This window comes from Apis cerana, linkage group LG13 (assembly GCF_029169275.1).
Source record: "Apis cerana isolate GH-2021 linkage group LG13, AcerK_1.0, whole genome shotgun sequence".
Classification (NCBI taxonomy): domain Eukaryota; kingdom Metazoa; phylum Arthropoda; class Insecta; order Hymenoptera; family Apidae; genus Apis; species Apis cerana.
In genome coordinates, this window is record NC_083864.1 from 10,090,479 (window position 1) to 10,117,976 (window position 27,498).

The following is a 27,498-nucleotide window of genomic DNA, read 5'->3' on the forward strand; positions in this document are numbered from 1 at the left end:
GGTAGTTTTGAATTTTTGTCGAACCTGCGGTGCCGGATGGAATGATCGATCGGGGTATGTGCGTGCGTGTTTTTTAGAGATTTGCGTAACGTTTCTCTGGAGGTGGACAGTTTTGGAATGGTATTCTCGAATTTTTTTTTCTTTCCTTCCTCGAGATTATGAGGAATAAAGTGTCCGTCAATATTAGAAAAATGGTTCTTTTTTAAAAAAATAATTTTCTTTTATTATTGTCAGCTTTTAATGCGAGGCGAGAGTTGTTCTCTGCAGAGGAAGTTCAAAGAAAGCGAGTATAAATTAATTAGAGTGGCTGTCTCGATTACAGATACCAGTTACTCGGCTTATCATCCGGCTTTACACGGAGTCGGGGAGGATTCCTTCGTGAGGCGAAAGCAAAGGAGGAACAGGACCACGTTCACTCTTCAGCAACTGGAAGAATTGGAGTCAGCGTTTGCGCAGACACATTATCCGGATGTCTTCACGAGGGAGGATCTCGCGATGAAGATTAACCTCACCGAGGCCAGGGTTCAGGTTGGTACCAATTGCAAACTTGCAACAGTGGTATCGCATATCACAAAATCGAGACAAAAAGAAATTATATTTTTATAGGTATTACGTTAAACTAACGCGATATCCGACAAATTAAATATTAAAAAACATTTCTGGGAAACGGATAATATCTTATTTTATATATATTTTTTTTTCCCATCGACAAATATTCGATGGCATGTTTAACGATTTCGAGTGGCGCACGTTTTTTCCGACAAATCAAATTTTAAACAGCATCAAATGAATAAATGGCACAGAGAGGAGGGAAATAAAATAAATCGGAAATGTCGCTTAATGAGAGGAGTTGTAATCAATTAACTTTTAAATTATCAAAATATACAATAATATGCTAATGCGCGAACGCACTTTAATAAATGTGTTCAATTTCCCAGTTTCATGTTTCGCGAATTATTTAATAATTCGTATAGTAATTTTCCCATCCCCCCCGTTTTTTTATCAAAAAAGACTACTCGAAATAATATAATTTTTACAAAATAAAATACATATGCACACACACACATATATATATATAAATAATGCTGAACGAATTTCAATACTATTAGAAAATATATAGGCATCGAGGACGCAGGTTGGATACGTTTCACGAATTCCGTCATCAGGGATCGTAACGAAAGCATCACGGTCAAACGGGCAACAATGATCGATTGTTTCGACGCGCGGGAGTATGGATCACGGGAGTAAGAGCAGGAGCGCAAGATGTAGGGTAGTTTTGGGGTACACCCAATCTCCCGCGGGAGGCGCTGACACCCTCGACCTGACGTAATCTTCTGACAGAGTAAGCCGGTAATCTCCGGGATTACTTTGTACTCTTGGCTACGTCCTCCTGCCCATATTTACTCGCACCGGCGTAATTCGCGCTGCAGAGAATCCCGCCAGTAATAGCGATTCCCTGCTCAAATCCTGTTGGAACATCTGCAGGATATCTGATCGCTCATGTCAGATTTTTAATTCGTCCCCCCTTTCCAACCTATCGCCAAACTTTCGTCCATTTGTTTCCGTTCCACTTTTCTAATTAATACAAGTAATTGGAATAATTTCTTTGGGTTTGGAATTGAATAACGGTCGAGTGAGAATTTCAATCGTTGGAATTCTGTTCGTGTAATTTTTTAAAAGTGGAAATAGTGGAAATGGTATTCGTTTAAATTTGTCCATTTTTTTCTTTTTTTTGATTAATAGAGATAATTGGAATAATTTTTTAGGTTTGAAATTGAATAACAATTAAGGGAAATTTCGTTAGAATTCTGTCCGTGCAATTTTTTCCCCCATACACTTATAATTAATAAAGTGAAAATAGTTTAAATTTGTCCATTTTTTCACTTTTCTAATTAATAGATAATAAATTGCAATATTATATTGTTTCAATAATTTTTTAGATTTGAAAATAAATAAAAGTTGAGTGAAAATTTCAATCGTTAGAATTTTGTTCCTGTAATTTTTTTCCAAATACATTTATAATTAACAGAATAAAATAAATAGTATTTGTTTAAATTTGTACGTTCTATTAGAATTGATAATTAATAGAGTAAAATAAATAATATTTGTTTAAATTCTCCCTCTTTTCTAATTAATAGAAATGTTGCAGTAATTTTTTAAGTTTAAAATTGGATAACAATTAAGTGAAAATTTCGTTAGAATTACCGTGCAATTTTTTCCTAGTTTTCTAATTAATAGATAATAACTTTTCTAATTAATAGATAAATTGCAATATTATATTGTTGCAATAATTTTTTAGGTTTGAAACTAAATAAAAGTTGAGTGAAAATTTTAATCGTTAGAATTCTATCCGCGTAATTTTTCATAATTAATAGAGCAAAGTGAAAATAGTAAAAATATTGTTTAAATTTGTGAAAACGATGGAATATTTTAGTACGAAACTGTAATAATAATAAACTAATTATATTTATATATCGTCAGATTCGAACTAGGATTTATTTCGACTAAGAAAGAAAATATTACGTGTTCACAAATGCATTCAATTTATTCTTATTAGATCAATAAGGATTTCGTATGAGATATATAATTAATTAACGCAAACATCGAGCAATGGGTTTGCAATTAAACGAACTAAATGAGAAAGATGATAGGATTTAAATGTTGGACACACGAATCTGATGAAGTATTAATAAATAACATCAACGGAATCGTGTACATTTGTACAACGTACATAACGAGAAATAATTCCAAGGGATGAATTCGTATAAGGATAAAGGAGAAATAATTCCAAGAGATTGCGTGTTTTCATATCTCGTCTCGTTAATTAAAACGGAAACCGAGAACTCACGTATTAAAACGCGCTCATTAATTGAACTTTCAACGTCCAATCCAAACTTCCAAACAAACGAAACAAACATCAACTTTCAACTTATGTCAAATTAAATATAGACAACATGAACCGTCATAATTCAAAGAAAACAAATTCCAAATTTCCGTCAATAATTCCATCAAATCCAAATAATTGGGAAAAAACGAGAAACGAAAAGAAAAAGTTCGTCGAAACCTCACGAGAAGAATGAATGGAATCGAGAGGAAAAGAGCGCGTGTGTAGATAGAAAAGTCTGGGAAAAAGAATCCTTCACCGTCGCTCGGCCAGCGTGGGGGGTACTCTGTATTATCCCGCTGCATTGTCCGGATTATAAGACGAGAAGGCCATGCCAGGCAGCGGTGTACACACAATGGGAGGAAGGTAGGGACAGGGACGGCTATGACGCAATTACGGCGCAGACTCATTGTTTCATTAGGGAAGACAAAGGGAATCTGAAATAATGGACAAATAGGCGCGTTTATGCAGTGCCGGTCCTCTTCTCCTACTCCAATTAGAACCCAGTACGGGGTAGGGTGGGCGCGGGGGTGGTTGGCCATCGTCGGTGGATCGTCGGAGGCGAGCACACGAGCCTCTGACGTTTGTTCGTCGTCGCCCAGTGTGCGCGCCAATTATGCTGCACGCACACCGAGGTGCTCGAGGGAAAGGAAAGCCGCGCATGCGCGGCAGGCATGGAGATCTAGGGGGAACTAGGATCGGTTATAGGCTCGAGCGAAAAGAAAATTAAATCTCGATTCGTTTATCAGGATTTTCGTTATTACTCGAATTGTACGATAAAAATTGCTAACTCGATGGAATCCTGACGGTTTTAAATATTATTTGAGAGATATCTTGTCTGAGAGAAAGAGAGAGAGAGAGAGAGAAAGGGGTAAATAATTAAAAGCAAGCATTTGGGGAACAAGTGTCAAGAGATTAAGGCGCATTTGACTTTAGAGCAAAGAGTGAAACAATGCCATTGCAGACGTGTATCCGGATTAAACGGAATAAAAAAAGAAAAAAGACGATTAAAATGCGAAGAAAAACACGGGGGATGATGGGAGGAAGGAACGTATGAAATACACGAGGGTGAAGATGCCTTTCACCATTGGATTACATACCGTGATAAAGCGCTTATAAATTTGCAAGCAAAAATGTTCCTTTCGTTCGTTTAATGAAAACATAATGAAGAAGTAAGAGGCTTTGCGTTTTCGTATACATTCAAAAACGGTCCGATTTCCAAATCAAATTTTCCCCGCCAATAATTATTAATTAAATTCATCAATTTCTTAACGATTACGACACAATTATTTCAATCGCGTTTCTCTTCGACCATAACGTTTTTTTAAACGTCTTTTTTTTTTTCTCTCCTTTCTCATAATCCAATGAAACATCATCGCCCGTAATACTCGAAGAGAAACTTGCTCCTTCCATCGGCAAGGAAGGAAGAAAAGAAATTTATCTCGCGGTTAAACGAATCGGACAAAGTTGGAAAGAATCACGGCGCGAAAGTCTCCGAGAACTCATTAACGGATTGGAATCGATAATAAAATAAACTTGGCGAGGAAGTCGATTACTCTCCTCGCAAACGTGATTCTTCCTCCTCCGATCCCTGTTCCAAGAGACAAAACGCGTTATTACGGATCGGGGCCGAGGAAATGATTATCTTCCTCCGAGGAGAGGGAAAGTTTCTCGGCGACGAGAAGGGAGGGGGACGGTTGGAAAATGGTTTTAATAAAATAAATACGCCGAGCTCGACGTTGCCTTCGCTCGAATTCGCGCACGAGGAAGACAGGAGATATAATAACATCCTCGGGGTTGCGGGGGCGGGTAATAGCTGGGAACAAAGCCGGTGGCTCCCGTCGGGACTCTTTCCTTCTCCACGCTGGATCGCTCCCTCCCTCCCCGCTTTCTCTTGTTCCTAACATTCTTTCTTTCTTTCTTTCCTCTTTTTGTGTATTTCAATACGAATTTAATCCGAGAAACGCCGGTAATGGCACCGACTCCTGCCGTTTCCCTCTCCACGAGATAAACGCATTTAATCTCTCGACACTTGGTCGAGGAAAGTGCGACGGATCGATGAAACAGGGGTTCAACAGGGACGGTTGATCATGATAAGGATCGTGTTTGGTCTTCCTTTATTAATTAGCCAAGTTATTAAGTTTGGATTTTAATTTTTCCAAGGTTCAAACTCAACTTCTTCTTTCGTGATTTCGAATTAACCCTCCCATCACGCTCCTATAAATCTATTCCATTTCACGAGGAATCGTTCTACGGTATAACAAAAGTAATAAAAAATATAGCAAAAGATGATACGTATCCATTAACCATTCGTTGCAAACTTGAAGATCGAATCTGTAAACCAAAAAAGAAAAAAAAAAAAAGAAGAAGAAGAAAAATTCTTAAGTATCAACTATAAGAACATCATGCTGGAGAGAATTCAAAAGAGGAACTCGGTCCAAAAGAAGCTTGCGTTAGGGGTAGGAATTGGAAAGCAACAGCCACGAAGCGGGTGGTGGCACGAAGCGGCGGAGGACCGCCGGGTATAATAAAGTCTATTTCAGTTGGTATTATGTCAAGTTAGGCTCGTTAGCGGAACTCGAGCTTTTTAAAAAACACTCGGCCGCCGTGGTTGCTGTCAGCTCGTTGAACATGCACGCGGCCAAGAGGCCCAACACCCCTTCTGGTCCAGCCGCGAATGCCATCCCCTACATGCAATTATCCTTCCATATCTGCACACCAGGTGTAGCCCTATAAAGCAGCTTAAGTGCCGCCTTCAGCGCCATTCCTCATCGTAGTCTCGTTTGCTTCTTTTTTTTCCTTCTTCTTTTTTTCTCCTTTTCGTTCGTTCTTTCGCTGCACCTTCTGTCTTATTTACGCGTTGTACAACGAATCGATCTTCTTCAGAGGTTGAAATTGAAGCTGATTTTCTCTCTCTCTCTCTTTTTTCCATCTTCTTTTTGCTTTCGATCGACGATGAGAAATTTATACATAAAATTGGACGATTTTTTGGTCGAGTAAAGATGAAATTTTTAAGAGATTGAAATTGATTGGATTGTATTCGGGAATGAAAACGGATTGAATTTGAATTTTACAGGTATGGTTTCAAAATCGTAGAGCGAAGTGGAGGAAAAGCGAACGTTTGAAGGAGGAACAGAGGAAAAGAGAGGGTAGCGGAGGGGGTGGCGCGTTGGAAACGACAGGCCTCGCACCCCCAACGTCCTCATCGGCAGGACCCAGTCCCACAGGACATGATCCTGAAGGTATCATCATTTTCAACCTCGATACAACAATGATCATTAAAAAATTCTTTTGTTTTGTATTCTTTCAATTTGAACAATTAAACGCAAAAAAAAACAATTTTTATTTAAAGAGTGACTACGTAAACTTATAACCATTTCTATCATTACGTAGTGCAATCAAATAGTCTTTTAAGTAATTTAAGTTTATGTTGGACTAATACAAATAAGCCTGAACCGATTTCCCTAACCTCGATCCCTAAGAACATCCCCCACCCACACACAATTAATTACAACAACCTCCTCCTCATCATCATCAACACCACGAATTTAAAACGATCAATGGTACAAGCATTTCGCGTCTTTTTTCTTGGCCCACAAAAGGAACGACAAGCAGCAGCGCCCCCGACGCGGAGGACGCCGGTCCAGATGGAGCTGGGGGGTCGAGGAGCCCCAGCACCACTTCCGCCTCGGTCAGCCCGCGGCCCCAGCAGAGTCAGCCGTCCCTGGGTGGCGTCTCGACGCCACCTCCAACCCCCATAAGGGCGCCACCGCCGCCACCCAGCACGGTCGGGGGTCTTGGCCCACCCGGCGAGAGGTGAGCTTTAAGCTTCGTTTGTATTTACGTCTTTAGGAAATATCCCCTCCTCGTCCAGAAGGTTCAGAAAAGCGCGACTCCCCCAAGCACCGCTGAACACGTCTGCCGGATGCTCGATACGCGCCATTAAACCACCACTCCTCGTCGTCGACTTCCTCCCATCCACCCAACCTCCCTCCTGCCGCGCCACGTTCTCGCCCCAGGTTATATGCTCGGCTACCACTCGTATAATCGCGATAATTGTCGCCTCGTTAAAGTCGCCACGGGATCCCTGGGTGCACGACGACCGATTTAAGGACCCTGTCGGCAGGTTTGTGTACACGGTTTTATGAGTTTCGCGGGAACAATGGCGAACGAGATGAGCCATTGGAGGGATGTTGGAGGGATAATGCGGGAATCAGGTTAAGATTTATGGGGATATGTCGGGGGATAGATTGGCAGGCAAATTAGGACTTGGGATTTTAGGATGATCCGTGGCGGGTTTTTGATTTTGGAAAGGAACGAGGAGTTGGCAAGGCCATCTATGTTATTTTTTAACGCGAGATGAGGGGATGAATTTGTCGGTGAAAAGATTTTGGAAATCCTTTTTGAAAATATTCCGTGATCTGAATATCGATCGTGGTGGTTGAAAATAAGAAAACAGAGTTGTTTGAGAAAAAGATGAAAATTCAGCACGGAAGTTTCCGATTATTGGCCATTGGCAATCTATATTATTTCTTAATATAGAAGAGCGGATGAATTTGTGGCAAGTTGATGAAAAGCAGATTTTGGAAATTTTTTTTGAATATATTTTATGAAAATATTCCGTGATCTAACGTCGATCCGAAAGAGTATCCCTCGCGTTGAAAATAAGAAAACGAAAGTTCTTTGAGAAAAAAATCAAAATTCAGCACGGAATGGAGAAAAATTGTCATTTCTGTTGAGAAGCGGGAGGAATATCAAAGAAATTCTCGCAGAAAACTGAAATTTAAACGAACTTTTTACCCGACATATTTAAAAAAAAAAAAAGAAGAAAAGAAAAAAAGAAAAAGGAGAAAAAGGAATCGCGTGCATCCGGAATATGAAAATGGATTTCCAAGTATGTTTCGCCTTTTCACTGACAAAAGAGACTTTATATTTATGAATCATGTAGCAACGAAGCAAACGAAAATCCCACAAGCTGAGAATATTCTTTTTGGCCTTTTTCTAAAAAAAAAAAAAAAGAAAAAAGAAACAGAAAATAATAAACAAACGATATCGTTTCAAATTTTTTGTAATCCGTATATTATACACGTTACTCCTTTGAATTAATATCATTCGAAATAATGATTCGAATAATTCAAATTAATATTTCAACGGAGACGTGTATATGGAGAAAATCATGTTATTGAAACGTCATAAGGATAAACCATTACCGCAACAGTATTAATAAAATAATATCATATTTCGTGAGCTATTCCACGGTTATAATAATAATATTTGTTATTAATGCTACTAATATATTAAATGTTTGTTATTAATATCAATATTCATAGATATTCAATATCAGTCAATATCGTTGCCTCGTTCTATAACCATCGCCTATATACGCATCGAGATAATTCCCATATAATAACAATCGAATAACACTTCGCGCGTACACAACTCTCTCCCCTCTCCTCTCTCCTCTCTCTCTCTCTCTCTCTCCACTCAAAACCCTAAGAGCTACATAATTCTAAAAAAAAAAAAACAAAGTCTTAAAATTCCATATTCCCCATCCTCATCAAACATTCACCCGAGGAACCTAACCCCCACCACTTACACGCAATAACCTAACATCATCCTCTAACGAAACAACCTCACCAATATCTATGGTATCTATATATATATACAACCAGAACCCATAACCAATTCCTCTGTATCCCCAATGAAACCCGTCCAAAAACGCACGCAAAGCATTTCAGTTCTAAAAGCCACCCTCCCTCCCCTTCCTCACGATCCACGATTCGCCGATTTCTTTTTCAACGACGGCAAGCATCCGACTCTCCGTCTCTTGGCGGCTCTTTATAATCCCGGACAACGCTCCCCTTCGTGGGGGCGAGGGGTGGGGTTTAAGAACAATAGCCGAAACACACGGAATACACGGCGGGCTTGAAGTGAAGATGGTGGGAAGCCGCGGACGGCGGGGAGGGGCGGTTGAAACGGTAGGAAGATACTCGTTCGCCGTCTCCGCAGTTGTAATTTATTTAAAACCGCTCGCCGTAAATATATCCTCATCATTTATTCACCGGCTCGCCAGCTTCTCGGCTGGGTGGAGGGGTGGTGGTACGCTTTGCTACGTTCCTTGCCGCGGAGCCTTACCTAACCGAGGAGAGAGAAGATCCAGGAGGACCCCGTGTTTTCCGTGTGCTCACCGAGGAGGAGTCGATCCTCCGTGGAAGCACGGCCTGGGGCGGGTCCGCCAGGTTGTGGAAAGGTGGTGGTGGACTCTATGTATGCATGGAATAGGGGCGGATTTTTTTTTTGGAAAAAGACAATGAAAAGTTTGGCCACGTAAATGGTATGTTTTATTGGGTTTCTTGTTGTTCTCTGCTGGTTTGAATTGAAACTCCGTGGTGGTTTTTTGGTGGTTGCAAGGAATAAGATTTTTATATTGAGTAGTTTTCGTTCTATTGGCGGATGGCCAATGGCAATCTCTGTCGAGGTGATGTCTTTTTGGTCGTGCAAATGATATTAAAAGTCGCAGTATTTTGAAAATTTTAAGAGAGAAGGAAATTGTGATCCTAATAATTTGAATAATGTTATTGAATAACGAGAGCAGAGTAGCTTCCAGGTAGTTGAATGCGTTCTTATCGGCGTTGTTTAAGACCGTGAAACGATTAAAAAGTGTGTTTTATCTCGTTGAACTGGCGTAAGAAAACTCGTTCCAGCTTCGACAAACACTTTAACTATTTTATAGGCTCTGCAAACTCGCGCTGCCTCGTGCTAGTGTGCGTTTAAACTTCTTTACAAAGGAGATTTTAAGTTTATTTTCGAGATTTGTTACAGCGCAGAATGTATCTGATTTCTTTTTATTCCATTCATATAATTTTCATTATTCTATCGGATGAAACGAGACAAGTGAAATCGATAATAAGAAATCCCGTTAAAAATTTCGAATCTTTGCACCTCAACCACAATTTCATTAATACAAAATATCTTTAGATAAATAAGAATCGATTAAAATATAAAAAAAAAATGAGGGTAACGCAAGAATATGACGTATTATATCGTTATAAATTGAATCTATACGAATCTATACGATGCATCTCATCTATATTAATAGCTCATGATAGGTACGATTATTTATCCGATAACAATAGAACCTATCAAACTAATCTAGGATTGTAATGATTTATTCAATCCGAATTTCGAACAGCTAAATAATTTAATTTTCGAGATGGAATAATCTCAATATACATAAATATCCTGGGCATACAGACATGCGAAACGGAAAATTAGCAGTGATAAAATTAGACTCGATTCGAGAAATTGCGAATCAACGTTTCGAAAGCTGGAAATCGATTTATTATTAATTTTTCCCACCCTCGAGGGACCGTTGTATCATCTCTCAAAGCAAAGACTTTTGGAGCGGCAGACGTCTGAGAATGGGTGTTACGCAAGTGTTACGACAGAGATTAGGCCGTGCACAACTGGAGAAACGAAGTGCGTGCAAGCAAGCGGGCGCAAATGCGCCAAGCTACGCGGCTAATTGCCGCTAATTATCGCGGTTACCGCGGTTCGAGCTCTCCTCTCTGCGCTTCCACCATTGCCTTTCGTCTCCTTCGCCGCCCTCTTGCGAAAATCCGCCCCTGCACTCGCTTCCAATTCCCTTTCCAAGGATCCCAATGTATTGTTCTGTTTATCTCCCGTGTTTCGTCTTCCATTCGCGATCCGGTACGAATTTTTGGGACGATGTTGAAAGAGCGGAAAGTTTACACTGATTTTAAATTCGTCGGAGTTGGATAATAAGTTGAGTTTGGATCAAGTTTATCTTGGTGAGGTTCGGGTCGAGACTTGATCAGAATTAATTATGAGAGTATTTTGCAAATTGATTTACAAATAATTTTTTGTATCTCTATATAGTAAATATTTATATGTTATCTCTCGTTTATAATTCTTCCATCGTTATTTATCTTTAAAAAATTATTTATCCTGTGACTTCCAACCCCTTTTAACCGTTCTTAACTCTCTCTCCTTTTTCTCTTTTTTCTTCCAGATTCCAGCATCTATTTATACACGTTTACTCGTCATCCTATCCTCTCTGTTTACTCTCTTAGTTTCGTCTTCGTTCGTCTAATTAAACATCCCTTCCCTTTCCACCCCGAAGGCCCTCGTTCGTTTCCGTCACTCTTGCGCTCCATCTCCGGAGCTTCACCTCGGGCTCGTTACATTAATTAAACAATATTTGCGATTAATATTTGAGATAATCATCAGCGCCTCGAAGCAGCCTCCGCCGGCTGTTGGAGGATGCGGAATATCGCGCGTGCTAATCGGGTTAGCGCTTTCGTGAGCCCTCCTCTGCTTTCCTTATCCACCCTCCCGCGCACCCCTTCCATCAACATCGTAGACTTCGAAATCTTATTTTATTTCTTTATTACATTCGATCGAATCGAAAAGTAGAAGCCCAACTTGACTATTTTCTTATTTATTAAATTGTGAATATTCGTATATAAATTGTACGAATGCTTTGATAGTTTGAATTTTCAAACCGATAGACTTCCTTTATTTCTTTATTTATTAAACTGTGAACATTCGTACATAAATTGTACGAATGCTTTGATAGTTTGAATTTTCAAACCGATAGACTTCCTTTATTTCTTTATTTATTAAACTGTGAACATTCGTACATAAATTGTGCGAATATTTTACTTTGAATATTTTGGATACTTTGAATTTTCAAACCGATAAATTTCAAAATCTGTAAAAGAAATATTTTATTTCTTCTATTTCTTTATTTGTTAAACTGTGAACATTCGTACATAAATTGTGCGAATATTTTATTTTGGATAGTTTAAATTTTCAAATCGATAGCTTCAAAATTTTATTTCTTTATCAAATTATGAACATTCGTATATAAATTGTGCGAATACTTTACTTTGGATAGTTTAAATTTTCAAATCGATAGCTTCAAAATTTTATTTCTTTATCAAATTATGAACATTCGTATATAAATTGTACGAATATTTTACTTTGAATATTTTGGATACTTTGAATTTTCAAACCGATAAATTTCAAAATCTGTAAAAGAAATATTTTATTTCTTCTATTTCTTTATTTGTTAAACTGTGAACATTCGTACATAAATTGTGCGAATACTTTACTTTGGATAGTTTAAATTTTCAAATCGATAGCTTCAAAATTTTATTTCTTTATCAAACTGTGAACATTCGTATATAAATTGTGCGAATACTTTACTTTGGATAGTTTAAATTTTCAAATCGATAGACTTCAAAATTTTATTTCTTTATTTCAAACTGTGAACATTCGTATATAAATTGTACGAATATTTTACTTTGAATATTTTGGATACTTTGAATTTTCAAACAAATATATTTCAAAATTTGTAAAAGAAATATTTTATTTCTTCTATTTCTTTATTTGTTAAACTGTGAACATTCGTACATAAATTGTGCGAATACTTTACTTTGGATAGTTTAAATTTTCAAATCGATAGCTTCAAAATTTTATTTCTTTATTTACTAAACTGTGAATATTCGTATAAATTATATTTTACTTTGAATAGTTTGAATTTTTTCACATTTTCATACATTCTGAACAAACGTAACCGAAACACATCGCATAGCTCAATTAGGATTAAAAAAGCCACTATCCATACGTCTCTATACAAAAAAAAAAAAAATAATCATTCACTCCTAATTGAAACAAAATTCCCCAAATCAAGTATCCATCCTCTCCAATCTCCTCCAAAAAGAAAACCAATTATCAAGCCAATCTATCTATCTCCTCTCCAACGTAACAATACAACTAACAAGACGAAGCAGATCAATCAATCCATTCGTTCAATTAATAATTCCAGCACACCAGGTTTGGCGGCGGGTTTCAGGCCGGTGGAGCCGCCCACGTCGCTCTTCTTCTCACCGCACTTGGCGGCGCAATTCTCGCCCCCGTTGTTCGGCAACAAGGTGGTCAGCAGCGCGCCAACGTCCCTTACCTCGACGACGCCATCCCTGTGGACATCGAGCGATCACCGGCCTGGAAGCTTGCAGGACATGCTGTCCTGGTCACCGGCCGGTTGGCCGGGTTCCCTGTGCGGCTGTTGCAAGCCTGGGACCGGGGATCTTCACAGGAACAGCAGCCTGGCCGAGCTGAGGAGGAAGGCCCAGGAACACTCGACCGCCTCCGCCCTCCTCGGTGGGTTGGCCGGTTTCCCAGGTGGTCTGCCGTTGCCCTTGCCCCTACCGTTGCTTCCACCCCTGCTTGGACTGTCCAGGAGGCCGGAACATCATCATCATCATTTGCCAAGCATGGTTCACCAGATACAACCGAGCACGAAGGAGGATCCCTAGGATCTTGTGCGGCCCTCGTCCGACGAGCTCGATATCGTCGCCCCTTGACACCGGCCATGCTCTCGAGACGGCGGTTCATATTTCTTCCTTGTTCTCGCGGTCCCCCTTTTGTCATTCCGGGATGATGACGATGGCGACGTTACGGTCGGATTATTGTACGATTCTCGAGGGTGGTCGGGCGAGTTCGCAGGCTTCTTTCCAAGTTTCGAGATCGCGTTTATCCCTGTGCCTCTTGCTTCCCCTTTGATTTTGTTTAAGAATGACAATATTAAGGAAACGGTTGGATCTTTGAGGGAACTCGTTGAAGATCGTTATTGATTTTGAGAATAATTCCTTCTTTCTTTTGAACCGAAGAACAATTTGCTGGGTAAGTTTTAAAGAGTTTTATCTTTCTTCCGGATTTGTAATTAGAGATTAAAATTTAAAGAATATTATAAATCATATAAAAAAAAAAATAGATAGTAGTGCAGGCTGTTATGAAGAGAATGTGAAATTGAAAATGCAATATTGAAATGTGCCTCCCCTTTAATTAGATTTTTAATAGATTGACAATTGAATGAAATTTAAATATGAAAGTTTATGCACTATATATGTATATATATATGTGTGTGTGTATATATACGTATTTGATTTGTTATTTTCAACGTATCTTTTAAACTGCTCACCTGTACGTGTCTCTGTTTTAACTTAACTTCTAATTTTGAGATTTTATTCTCTATCGAAGGTAAAGATCGTAAAATATTTTCTAACCGTGCCAGAAATATTGCAATTCTTAAACGCCATGACCGTTCTTTTTTTTTTTTATGATGAATTTTTCTTCAAACTTGTTTTCCGCTTTTATTTCACGAATAAACTTTTCTTTTCCTTTTTTCAATCGAAAGGGAATCATTTTCTTTCGAAAACTACTTACCGTTCAATTAAAAGTTAAAATCAAATAATGAAACCAGTTTTGAGAAATAATCTATTTCCACTACGATTCGCCAATAACAGCTCGTTGAAAGTACAATAAAAGCTTTTAAAACTTTTTAAGCCTCGAATCTTGTTCCGTTATCGAATAAATATATACATATAAAGATACAAATCCAATGACACAATAAATCTAAAATTTACGTCCACGATGAAAAATCGAACTTGCACGTTTCGGGTTGATTCTTTTTCAACCTGGAATCATTCTTTCATCAAATCGAAAAAGAATATTTTCCAAGTCTTTTTTCGCGCCATCGATCGAAAAATGAATCGTTAATTTTGAACGTCAATTAAAATTTCCAAATTTCTTTTCTCTTCCTTTTCTTCCCTTCCCCCCTCCCCCTCTCTTCCCTCACGAATGCATATTTGCCTTAACGAAAAACCATGAAAGTCTATCGATTCAACGAATATCGGAAAATAGAATTCTGAAATCTGTAAATAATTCACGGAATAAAAAAAGATCGCAGTGGATTGTTATATAATACGAATGAAGGTGTAAACTGTGTACGAGAGATCGATCTACGTTAGAGCAACTGCAATATCGCTTCTCTGGATTCACGAAAAGTTAAGCATCACAAGGACCAACACGTGCCTGATGCGCTCTAATGCTTAATTGCCCGACAAGCGAAATTGGATGTTTTTAGGAACGCTCGTATATCCGGACAACGGCCAGAATTTAGATAATTTTTAATTTATTTATATAGCTCGAGGGTAAAACGGATATCCGTATTTCCATTTCGATGAAATAAAATACCCGATTTGGATGGAATTTTATAGACAAGTATTTGTTGGATAAGGATAATTAAAAAGATTTTATAATTTTGCTACTTGATACGATTAATTAATTGCAAAAAATAAATAAATAAATCGTCTCGTTCATTTTAACGAATCTAACTATTTCGACTCGTTAAAGTGAAAATATATATATATATATATATACAAAATTAACTCGACGAAGAGAAAAGAACAAAGTATTTTTATCATGACTCAAAAAAAAAAGAAGAAGAAGAAGAAGAGATAAAACGATTCATAGGCTACGATCCAATAGCGATGTTCGATACACGAGATAATTTATATTACGTGATAGGATAATTTCTATTATCACCCTTAAATCGAGTCTATGACAATTTTCTTGAATTATATGATTACTCTATCGCATTATTCAAATAATACGGATATCCGTATTATCCGAGTAACACGGATATCCGCTTTACTCGCGCGGCACAAGCACGCGCCGGTTGAAATAATGTTTCTATCACTGGACGAGGGAAAAAAAAAAAAAAAAAAAAAAATGGAAGAAGAGAAAAGAAAAGGAAAGAAAAGGAAAATAAAAATAGAGAGATGTGACAAATTACTGTCGCATCGGATATTCGAATGCGTGGATGCTCGTCACCCTCACATCCCTCTGAGAGGGGACGCTCATTGTTACACGGTATTAATTTTTCAAGGAAAACTTTGCAAAAAGTTTTTCCTAATCCTTTTAGCAAAGGATGGAAGATAAAATCTTTAATCTCGCTAATTATCGTTTCGTAAAGGGGAATAAAGATAGAAGGATCGAGCGATAGAAGGAATGACAAAGTGCGATAATACAAAAATGGAGGGAACGGTATGTTAAATATTTAAATATTATAATTCGTTCGGGAGAAAATAATTGAATTCTAGTTCTAATTCGACGCGATTTAACAATTTTTGAGTGAACAGAAAAAGAAAAACTAAGGGTGTCGAGCGTCCGTTTAAGAAGATAGACACGTATTAATCGACGATTAAAAAAATACATGCCTTAAAAAAAAAAAAATAATAATTTCCAACAGCGTGACAGTATAATTTTAGAGAAGCGAGGAGAAGTAACTGTACTGTGCACGAGTGTTGTCAATCGTAGAGAGGAGGAGTGGCGATATAAAATGTGATTATAAATAATAGTATCTCGACAATCTCTACGATTCGTGCTCGTGATTGATTAACGATCGTTGTTTCGTTTGCGTTGCGATTTTCGACGCGCTCGAATTTGTTCTTATGGATTACGAAAGCGTGGTATAACGAACGAAAAAGAAAAAAAGAAAAAAAAGAAAAAAAAAGACACGTAGATACTAGTAGAGACCTGTATATTAAATCCCGGTGAATTGTCAGTGCTAATCAAGGATAATCTAATAAACAATATGTTACAAACTAGCAACTATTATGTAGCCTGAAATGTGGGTAGTGAATTATTCGAATAAACTTGTTCTCTCGTGATAAAACGTGTGTTTAATGCAATTAAATGGAAAAAAAAAAAAAAAGAAAAAGAAAAATCTCCTGAAAAGTCTCCTGTAAAAATTTGTCTCCTCGTATCATTTTTCACGTGAATTTTCTTCAATTAATTTTCTTTTAATATTTTAAATATAACAGAGACGAGGAAAATTACTACGTTATAATCGTTAATTAAGATTTTGTTGAAAGTTTGTCAAATAATTTTTACTACTAAGAAACTTTTTAATACCGTTAAATCTTCCCTCCCTCCTCGAATTTTTAATTCATAACATTACCTATTTAATTCTTCTTGCGAAGTTAATTCGGAAAAATCGGAAAGTTGGAGTAAGAAAAATTCCGTTTTTCTTTATTTCGATGCATCCCTTGAAAAATCGTAACTTTGCTTCTCTTTCGTTAAAATTATGATCGAAACGATTGTAATAAAAATAAAATAAAAAATTTCAAAAAATCTACGGAAGGAGATGCAACGTAACCATAATTGTCCCGTAATTACGTTCGACTACTCATCCATCATACTTATTTTCCCGAGGAAACGAGGTAATCGTATCTCGCTGGAAAATTCCATTTATAAATGACGATCGATGAAGATTTCCCAGAAGTTTTATAATCTGTTCGATCGGGCAAACTAAAATTTTCACGATCCAGTCGGTGTGGTATGCCGGCAAGGATCAGGTGTTCACTTAAGGGATCCCTGAATCAATTCTGTACCGAGTGATCAAAGGCTATAGTGAACCTATCAGAGAGATTTACTGGAGTACTAACATCTAATAGCAATTGAGCGTTGAATTACACGCGGTGTACAAAGGAAGGGATTGATCGACAACATGTATCCGCCGATGTATTCGTAATCAGTTTGAAACTTGGTAAGCAAACGGTTACACGTTCAACGTGACTGAGTTTCTTCGTCGAATAAATAAAATTATGTGCATAATGCAAAATATAACGCAACGATGAAACAGTTATTTCTGTAAAAAAACGGAAAATTGAATAAATTCAAATTCTGCTTCGAGAAGAAGTGAAATTTAAAACATTCGTTCCCTTAATTCTCAATTATCTGGAAATACATATATTCGAATTTTATATATTTATTGTTACAAGATTAATACAAGAGCAATTGAATTAAATTATTAATCTAATTTTCCGATGAACTGACAAGTAAATAATTCTTCACTAACCCATCCCCTCGAAACACTGAATAATAAAGAAAAAAAAGTAAAGAAAGAAGTAATTCGATTAAAGTAAATCGATCTCCCTAACGACCTGTACTCCTCCCACTGATATCCCTGAGATCAAACAATCTCTCATCATAGAGAGATTGTAGAATCGTTGATTTCTTCTTTCGAAGAAACGACTTTTTCAAAAAACAAGAAAGACCCACGTCCCTAAAAACCGAGACGAAGTGCCATGACACGAGACACAGTGAGAAAGGACAGGGGAGGGAGAATTGCACAGGGTCGAAAGAGTGATAGGATAAAGGAGGTTGGACCGTTTCAAGAGAAACACAGGCGGGTAAGGGGTTGTTGGCAATCAATGCTCCTCATAAGAAAAGCTCCTCGCCCTCTCTTATGGGATCAACTCCCTCTCCCTCGCTCTCCTCCCTCCTCTCCTCTCCTCTGCATCGAGAGAGTAAACGGGGAGGAGGGGGCGCACGGAGAAAGCGGGGAAGCAAAGGAAGACGGCGTAGGGTAGCCAGCGTGAAACGGAAAAAGACAAACCGCGGGGGAATCTATTTCAGGTAAAACGAGAGGAACTAATGCGATAGAGGAAGAAGAGCAAGAAGAAGAAGAAGAGGAGGAGGAGAAAGAGCAGAAAGAAGACGACGAAGAAGAAGAAGAAGAAGAAGAAGAAGCTCGACAGAACGGAAAGCCGAAAGAGGGGAAGGCGAGTGCGTTCACGGAGGGGGCGGGGAAGGAGAGGAAGGAAGAAGAGGAATCGGCGAGAGGGATGAAAATGGGTCTCTGTTCGGGGGAGGAGGAGGAGGAGGAGGATGGAAGGCAGCAGGTGGGCAGAGGAAGAGGGACAAAACGATGCGAGGGGGTTGTTCCTGGCTCGACCAACCAGAGACAAGACGCCATTGATCGGCACGTGGCCAGGGGGTTGGTTCAACGGATTCCGACGAGGGAGGGTGGAGGGTGGCCTGGAGAGAGCTCCTGCTTCTGGCGCGTGGTGGTGGAACGGAGCCTCCGTAAGAAGGCTTGTACGAGGGGTGGTGGAAGAGGTCGTGGGAGGGGTGGTGGTGGTGGGTGCGAGGCACAGACGTATTCTGCACACTCCGTTACACTTACTGGTAAACCGTATTAATCAACGACATCATGGTTTATCCCCCCATCCCATCTTCCCCCTCCCCCTCTCACTCTTTGCCATCCATCTACCTCACAACCTCCGCTCACTATCCTCTCTCTCTCTCTCCCTCTCTCCCTCTCCCTCCCTCTCTCTCTCCGGAACTCCATCGCGATCTATGCGTGGAACCGACGTGTTCCCTTCCACCCTCCTCCCCCCTTCCACCCTCTCTCGTGCCGGATACGGATGCGGTAGGGTGGGCGAGACGTTGGCAGAGGGGGAGTGGAGGGGAGAGGAGTGGAAGACTGATGATAGAGCGGGGGAGAGGGGGAGGGGGGAGGAGTGTAAAGACGCGCGTATGCGAGGGAGATACACACACACGCCGCGAGACGAATGGGGGAGGAAAGGAAAGGAAAGGAAAGGAAAGGAAGGAGGCTGGAAAAAGAGTGAATTGATTGTAAGAAACGGGCCGCTCGGGGGAAGCGGAGGGGGAAAGGGAGGGAAAATGAAAAGAAGCGCGCGATACGGTGGAAAGGAGCTTGTTGGAACGGGGGTTGAAGAGGAAACGGAGGGAGAGGAGAGGGGGATGCTGGGAAGAGTTTAAAAGGGTTACGAGGGGGGGGATAACGAATATATTTGAGGATGAAGCAGTGAAATCGTTTAGAAAATGGATGGTGGATCGAAAATTAATCTTGCACGATTTAGGGATAAATATTTCGGAGAGAGAGAGAGGGAGAGAAAGAGAAGTTTTTCTCGAAAATTGAATCGTATATATATAAGAAAAAGTGCGTAAATAAAGGGTAGTAAAGACGGAGTTGGAATTGTAGGGAAAAAAAAGAAAGAGAAACGTGGAGAATTGGGAAAAACAGATAGTTTTGGTGTAAATTGAAGGAAGAAAGGAGAGTAGAGAGTAGAGACGAGGCGCCAGGTCACTTTGGGAGAAGAGATCGACGCTTAACGATGTCTCTCGATACCCATTACGTAGCTAGCCGGGATTGAACGAGCCACTGCTGCACCACCCCTATCATTGTGTACAGTGGAGGAAGAAAAATCCGATTGATCCTCTACCTCTAACTTTAAAGCTGCCTTACACAATCAGTTTTGTTGGTGATTCTTTCCCGTTTCTTTCACTTCGAATTGAACAAAAAAATTGTACTGCAACGTACATTTAAGAGATTGACGAAACTTATTAAACTCATTAATCTATAATTCAAGATTATATTTCTTAATAATTCAAATGTGTTAAACATGGAGCAACACTGGAACAAAATTTTCACGAATAACATGTTGATTTTGATTTTGATTTCGAGGATATTTTACAATAATAATATCGTGATATTAAAAAATGATAAACGTGTGAACGATCCTTTACTCTTAAGACTAAATTTAGATCTCGGCGAGATCTGCTTGGACTAGCTGTGTTTTACAATTTTCCTAGAATCCTCCGTATTCCCTCAAAGTCAAATACGATTCTACGTTGAGTTGTTCGGGGATGAAGAACTTTCGTGAAAGTTGGTTACCGAAAATTTGAATATTGAAGAATTCCAAGAAACAAAAATACTCGATTACGGGATATTTATATGAGAGGAAAAGATAAGTATACAGTTTCTGCAAATTCATTTTTCTCCTTTTCTACGAATTTTCAATTCAGAATATTATTCTTGCGCGATGAAAGATTTGAAAAGATTATTCTTTAAAAAAAAAAAAAAATAATACTTCTCAATAATTAAGACAGATTTTTCCATACGAGATACATTTTGTAATAAGAAAAAACGCAAAAGCTTACGTAGAAAAATGCCAATCGAGGCTTACTTATTAACTTAAGTAATCGAAGTTTCCATTTAGACGAAGCGAGAAAGAGTTAGCTTCGTCTTCGTGCCGCGGTGTGGCGCGCCGTGTCATCCCGTCCTCGCGGTTGATCCAACGAAAACTTAAATTAAACCAATAACTCAATAAATAAGCCTCGATATATTTTTATACACCAACTTTTACATTTATTCCTCCTATTTATCGACTCTCCAAAGAGAATTTGTTCCACGAATACGTTAACATCCCACGTAATAATTCCATCGATAAATAACGGAGCTATAAAAATAGTGGGCAAAAGTGATCTCGTTTTTTTCCCCATAATTTCACCGATCCGCCGAGTCGGAAACAGGTAGTTAACGCGGGGCAGGAAGGAAGGAGGAGCAGAGACAGACGCTGCACCCTTGGCGGGTCGTAGAGCGTGCACTCGAGCGGCTTTGACATGCAAATTGCCTGACAATGAATTTCGTAAAACCTTTTACCGCGGAGTACGTTCTCGAGAGCGTACGTAGCAGCCAGCTGAAAACGCTCTTTCGCGGTCCCGCCCGCCCACGCAGACGAGCCTAGAGCCTGTCCTCCTCCTCCTCCACTCCGTGGAATACGGAGACGCCAGACGACGTCGACCGTATTAATCACTGTCTACCGAGATCGCATATCCATCTCTCGGCCTCGACGATTCTTAAACGATTCTTGCCCCAAAATCAATTTCAGCCGCGCGGGAATCAGGCCAGAACCCTCCTCCTCCGTGATTGTGATTAATACGAGCGTCGTGGCTCGAATAATCGACGTCGAAACGACGGCGAATCGAGAGACGCGACAAGGTTGAGGCGTTGGAGGGGGTTGTAAACGGGGGAGAGAGAGGGAGAGAAATCGAGCACCGCGAAACGCTTCCTCCGCAACTCGTTATCGCGATTGGGATGCTCCCCCTTACGGGATTTGGGGGTGTAAGTTGAGTTAGAACATAGCGCGGTGTTGTAATACGATTTTGATATGGTGAAAGGGTTGATTCGCGGCTTTGATTCGGTTTGTTTCGTTCAATTTTGCCTCTTGTTGCTCGAATTGTTTTTTTCTTTTTTAATTATTCTGCAAGATGTTTGTGCGTTTTACAATCACGTTTGAAATCAGAGTCTAGGTTAGAGGAATTTTTAATAAATATTTAGAAACGCGAGTTGGAAATGTGCATAGATGTTGAGAGTGTAAATTGTTTGTTTGTTTGTTTGTTTGTTTGTTTATTCGTTCGTTCGTTCGTTCGTGTGCCTAATCAAATAAAAGGGGCGAAAAAAATAAATAATTCTTGTCGAAATTACGCGCTAAAAAATGTAAAAAAAAAAAAAAAAAGTGGAAAAGTACCGTTTTACGGCGCTTCCATGTTCATTTAAATAAAAAATTGCTTGCAAGCATTATTCCCATATTTACCATGTTTCCATTTTCGACGAGAAAATCGTTTTTCCGGAAAATCGAACGGCAATTTCTTGCTGAATTATAAATTGCGATTTTGTATAAAAGCGGCATTACAACGGTAACGGGAGGGAGGGCGTTGTAATCGAATCACTTTGTACAGGGAAATGAGGGTACTTTATGGTGGGTTCGAAGCCCGACAAAAGAAAACAAGCGCCCCTCCTCTCCCGTATCCCCATAAGAAAATGCACCTTTCATTTCCCTAACTAATTTTCACGCGAATTGACAATTACGCTACGCGAATTCGAATTAATCAGATTCTCGTGAAATAGAATTGCTCGACAAGATTCACCTTTACGATCGAAAAACCAGTTTCAAAATTAATTCAACTAACGTGTAGTATAATGTAACATGTGACATAACATCTCGAGAAACGCGTTTTCCTTCCACTTTCCTTTTTACGTTAAAAAAGAAATAACCATATAACCTACGCTACATCGATATTTCACCATGCGCGATATTTCTTCGTTAAAATTCTTCGCGAATTCCTTAAAATTCAAGCGAAGTGTATCGAGGGGGGTTGGAGGGTACGCGTATAATTTCGAGACAGGGTGTATCGTATTTCACGGAGGGTGAAGGGCGAAGATTCTGCCGGACAAAAGGCGAGGGCGTGGAAGGCGAGCAAAGAAACCGGTGGATCTCCGGTATAACGCCTTATAAAGAGTAAAGCCACAGCAGAGGGTGTAGCAGAATTTATCGTGGTTGTCTGGCGGAGCTAAGGGGATCACGGGCCGCAATGATTTTCAATTTTCAAATCCACTTCCCGCCTCTTCTCCTTCTCCTTCTTTTTCTTTTCCCTTCTTATTGGAGGATATCGAATCGACGTATTTCGTACACGCTCGGTTCCTAAACTTGCGCGAGGACACGGCGAACATTCGTGGATACACGTTGCACTTTCAATTTATTCATTTTATCCGTTGCTTCCGTCTTATTGTCACAGGGGCAAAGTAGTAAAATTATACAGTTTGCAGGAAGAACATCTTTCTAGATTGCAATTTCAATTTATTCGTTTTACCTATGTCTCTTTCGTCTTATTATCGTGCAGAGAAAATTATAAAACCAATAATATCTACCACGTAACAAAACTACGAAATAACGTGTTAAGAAATACGATTAAAAATTCACAATTTAATTATTCAAGTGTCAATTATTAGTCGCGTTATTCCAATTACAAAAAAGTAATCGTTTTCTCGTTATATATATCGCCTAAAAAAAAAAAAAAGAGAGAAATATCTACGATCATAATCAAAATTCTGAAGGGAAAGAAAAAAAAAAAAGGAGAGAAAAAAGAAGAACCAAAATGTTCGTCCGTAAAATCGCATTGCGCAGTCTGGTTTTCATCCCCCATATTTTTTCTTTTTTTTTTTTTTTTTTAGGCACGTGGCCACGGGTAGCACTGGCACACCCTTTATCCCGAGGAAGCGGAAACGGAACTGGATGAAGCCAGCGCCACTGGCTCGAAGGTAACAAGGTTTTCCTCGGTTGGTTAATTTGCCGCGGATTGGATCGCGCGAAAACACGCGCACTAACGTGGTTTTCAACGAGACCTCCCTCACCCCTTTCTACCCGCCCTCACCCCCGCCACGAAACCATCCACCAGTGTCACCGACATTCTACACTTTGATCATCGCGAATCGCCAATCACACACCGATGCTAAAATGCTGCCTCGCCGTAACCTGATTACCAATACTATATGCAGTCGACTCGACCGGATATTTTTATCCTTTTTTTTTTTCTTCTTTCCGTTCGAATACGTTTTTCCCCCTTTCCCCCTCCCCTCCTCCCAATTTTTTTCTTTCTCCTCGTTTTTCCTTTGCCCTCTTCGACCCCCTCCCCTTCCCTCTCTCCAGCTTCTCTCTCTTTTTTGTTTTTATTTCTTAATACACGTGTACATAGGGAAGCTTGGTCGCTCGCGAAAAGCGCCACCCTCGATATATATTCGATGCTGAAGCTCGTTACACTTTGATCGCGGTGGCTCGCGAGGACGAAAAAGGATTCGCCGTGGTTAAGCTTTCAGCGTGCGGTTCGCTCGTTAATCGAGTCTTTCAGGATCCGTTTTAGCGTCTCGTTTAATGCCACGAGAAATTCGGGTATCGTTTATTTTATTGGAATGGAATTCGAATGTTTCGGATAAAAAAAAAACGGTGACGATAGATTTATTTTTTTTCTTTCCTTCCTTCCTTCTTTTTCTTTTGTTGATTTTCTTTTTTTTTTTTCTAACGAAGAGAGTTTAAAGATATTCTTGCGAGGATCATATCTGTTATCACAATTTAAATATTGATATATAATAATGTAACGATGTAAAATAAAATTAATTAAATTAAATTTAATTAATCGTAATTCCTATTATAATTATAAAGCATCGAGAGAATTATTGATATTTATTGTAGATTTAAAAAAATATTCATTTTTAGTAGTTCACGAACCTTTTTTTTTCTTTTTTATTTTTAGTTAAAATTTAAATAAAATTCTATTTCGTTACTCAACAAAAATTTTTTGTTCTACTTTTTGTCAACCTCAAATAACAAACGCCATACAACATATTATCGCTTTTTAATCTTGCACGATCATTTTTATTTCATCGATACCGACACAACGTGTATTTCGCGTTGTAACAAAAATGACGAGCCGGGATAAAAAGCGCTGGCGCGTAACAAAATCGAAGTAAAGCCTTTCATAAGTTTTGATTTAAACTCTGCCGGATAACTCATTCCGTAAACAACATTTTATACTTGACGTATTACTACCGTTTTATACGGGTGCGCGGAGCACTTTGATCAGCGCCGGATAGCTGATGGAAAAATGCAGGCTGCATAACTCGGTTATAGTTTGCGTACACGTCAGCGAACGTTTTTACGCATCCCCCTGCCTCGAAACACTATACAGGGTGTTCCATAATACGTGGCGGGTTACAAGTGAAAGTTTATTTTTCATACGATGTACGAATGTACGAAGAAAAAAAATTCGTCTGCGATGCATTTCCTACGAAATTGCATATTGTCTATGAAATCGATTTTCTACTCCTCTTTATTGATATAAAATAGAACGTGTAATAGATTAAATGACAAGAATGCATTGGAAAATATTCGTTTTCCGATATTTTTAATAAATTTAAATCATATTTTATTATTTTTATAATACTTTGCAAAAAAAACATTTGTTACAAACACCCTATATGTCAAATATTACACGAAGTTCTATAGCAAAACGCTAACGCTCCATTTACCTAGTTGGAGTGAGTTAAAAAATTAATAACTCGAAAAAAAAAGATTCGTTATATTTTTTTCAACAAATACAACTGGCCAATTTGCGATTTGACTGCATTTAACGAACACGTATCATATATGGAGATCAATATTGCCATATATATAATTTTATTTTAATTTAAAATATAGGAAACAAAACTTAACGCAAATATAACATTTGACAATCTAATTTACTCTATATATTTTCCACGTTATATATTTCATATAAGAATTACCTCTCTATCTAATAAATATTTCTGCCTAATTATTCAACAAATATTAAACTTCATTAACTATCTAATGCTGTTTATAAACTTTTCTACAAGAATACTAATATTCAAATGATCAATAAATTTGAAAGTCATCTTCATCCATTATAAAACAATGTGAAACACATAATCGAAACTATAAACTACAATAATTATATAAATATCCGAGATATTAATATTCAATTCATGAACATTTTTAGAGAATCGATTGTCGAGAGATCAAAACGAACACAAAAGTTCCTATACAAAAATATCGGGTAAGAATTATTCATTAAGTTATAAACAATTTAAATTTGTATTAAATGAAGCAACAGCGAGACAGAGACAGAGCGAAACGAAAATGTGACGAAGTCAGAGTTATCTTAGTCTATCTCTATCTCACTTCGCGTCACATACTCGGATCCTAACCTATAATTTCCAAACAAAGCTCAAGTTCCTTCATCTCCTTATCTTCCTTTCTCTATATCTAGTTTCATGCTACCAATGATTTGCCGTTAAAACCGGAAGCACCCTGTATAATAGCATACACGTATACATATGTATTATATCCTGTGTGTCGGCCTGCCGCATCGGTAGGCGCAGCCAAGCGTCCGCCAATTATTCAGCAAATGTTATAATTGGCACATTCCATTACGCGTAATGGATCGCACTTAGCGGCTGCCGGTGTGATTGGGGCTCGTGAGCGGTGGAGAGAGACGCCGAGACGGGAACGAAACGGTCAGGACGTTCGAGAGAGTGAGAGAATAGAGAAGGAGGCGAGGCCAATCTCGATAATACGAGCGTAGCGAAGGATACGACCTGACGCGTGCGAGATACTCGAGGATAGTGCGTATTTAGACGGTATGGGATATTCCATGCTCGGATTGGCACGGTTCAATCTCGATTCACCGATAATAATCGAGGATTTTCATACGTAACGTGATAACTACGCGATTCGATTCGATATAATATATATATATGTGTGTGTGTGTGTGTGTGTAATTTGGTGTAATTTTTTGGATTATTGTTTGAATTAAATGTTAAGAAAAAAATTAATATAAATCATTGTTTAAGAATTGAAAAATATTTCAAATTATAGATATATATTATAATATATTATAATAATAGTATTGTTAAAAATTGAAATCAAAACAACAACAAGTTAACAATTACAATTTCTAAGAATATATAAATGAATACTGTTAAATAATAATAATACAAAAATGGAATGAAAAGATAAACAGATTGACAACAATAGTTTGATAGAATATATAGAACAAGAATATGATTAAATGTTGGAGAAAAGAAGAATTAATGTAAACCATTGTTTGTTGAAATGTATTGTTAAAAATTGTTAAAAATTGGAATCAAAACAACAAACAAATTGACTATATAGTTATAGAATATATAGATGAATATTGCTAAATAATAATAATATAAATGGAATGAAAAGATAAACAAGTTGACAACAATAGTTTGTTGAAATATATAGAACTTATAGAACATTTAAAAAATATGATTAAATATTGGGGAAGAGAAGAATTAATGTAAGTCATTGTTTGTTGGAATGCATTGTTAAAAATTGAAAAATATTTCAAATTATAGATATTGTAATACATTATAGTAATAGTATTGTTAAAAATTGGAATCAAAACAATAAATAAGTTGAATTGAAATAATTATAGTTATATAAAATATAATAATATAAAATATATAAATGAATATTGTTAAATAATAATAATACAAAAATGAAAAGTCAAACAAATTGACAACAATAGTTTAGTTTTAGTTGAAATATACAGAATTTATAAAATATTTAAAGAATGTGAGAAAAAAAAATTAAAAATCTAATCACATAATTTATATTTAAATAAATATAATAAAATTCTTTATTTATTATAAAATTATATATTAATAATGATATATTAATATAACAGCTGCACAAGTTAATCAAATTATATAAATTTTAATTATAATTAGGAAATTGTCAAATATTAAATCAGAAAATATTTAATTAAAT

The 27,498-nt window shown here is 38.0% G+C and overlaps 1 protein-coding gene and 1 long non-coding RNA gene across 2 annotated transcripts in view; one reads left to right on the top strand and one right to left on the bottom strand.

Annotated features, from left to right (window-relative positions):
* Positions 1 to 16,430, top strand: part of LOC108003971 (paired mesoderm homeobox protein 2B) — a 44,692-nt gene extending 28,262 nt beyond the window's left edge. The window contains exons 3-6 of the mRNA XM_062083516.1: positions 323 to 528; positions 5,961 to 6,126; positions 6,487 to 6,700; positions 12,738 to 16,430. Of these exons, the coding sequence (XP_061939500.1) occupies positions 323 to 528; positions 5,961 to 6,126; positions 6,487 to 6,700; positions 12,738 to 13,227 (1,076 nt within the window). The 3' untranslated portion in view covers positions 13,228 to 16,430. The remainder of the gene's footprint in view (positions 1 to 322; positions 529 to 5,960; positions 6,127 to 6,486; positions 6,701 to 12,737) is intronic.
* The window catches only part of LOC133667145 (uncharacterized), a 61,902-nt gene that overhangs the window by 33,407 nt on the left and 997 nt on the right, over positions 1 to 27,498 (bottom strand). The window lies entirely within an intron of this gene.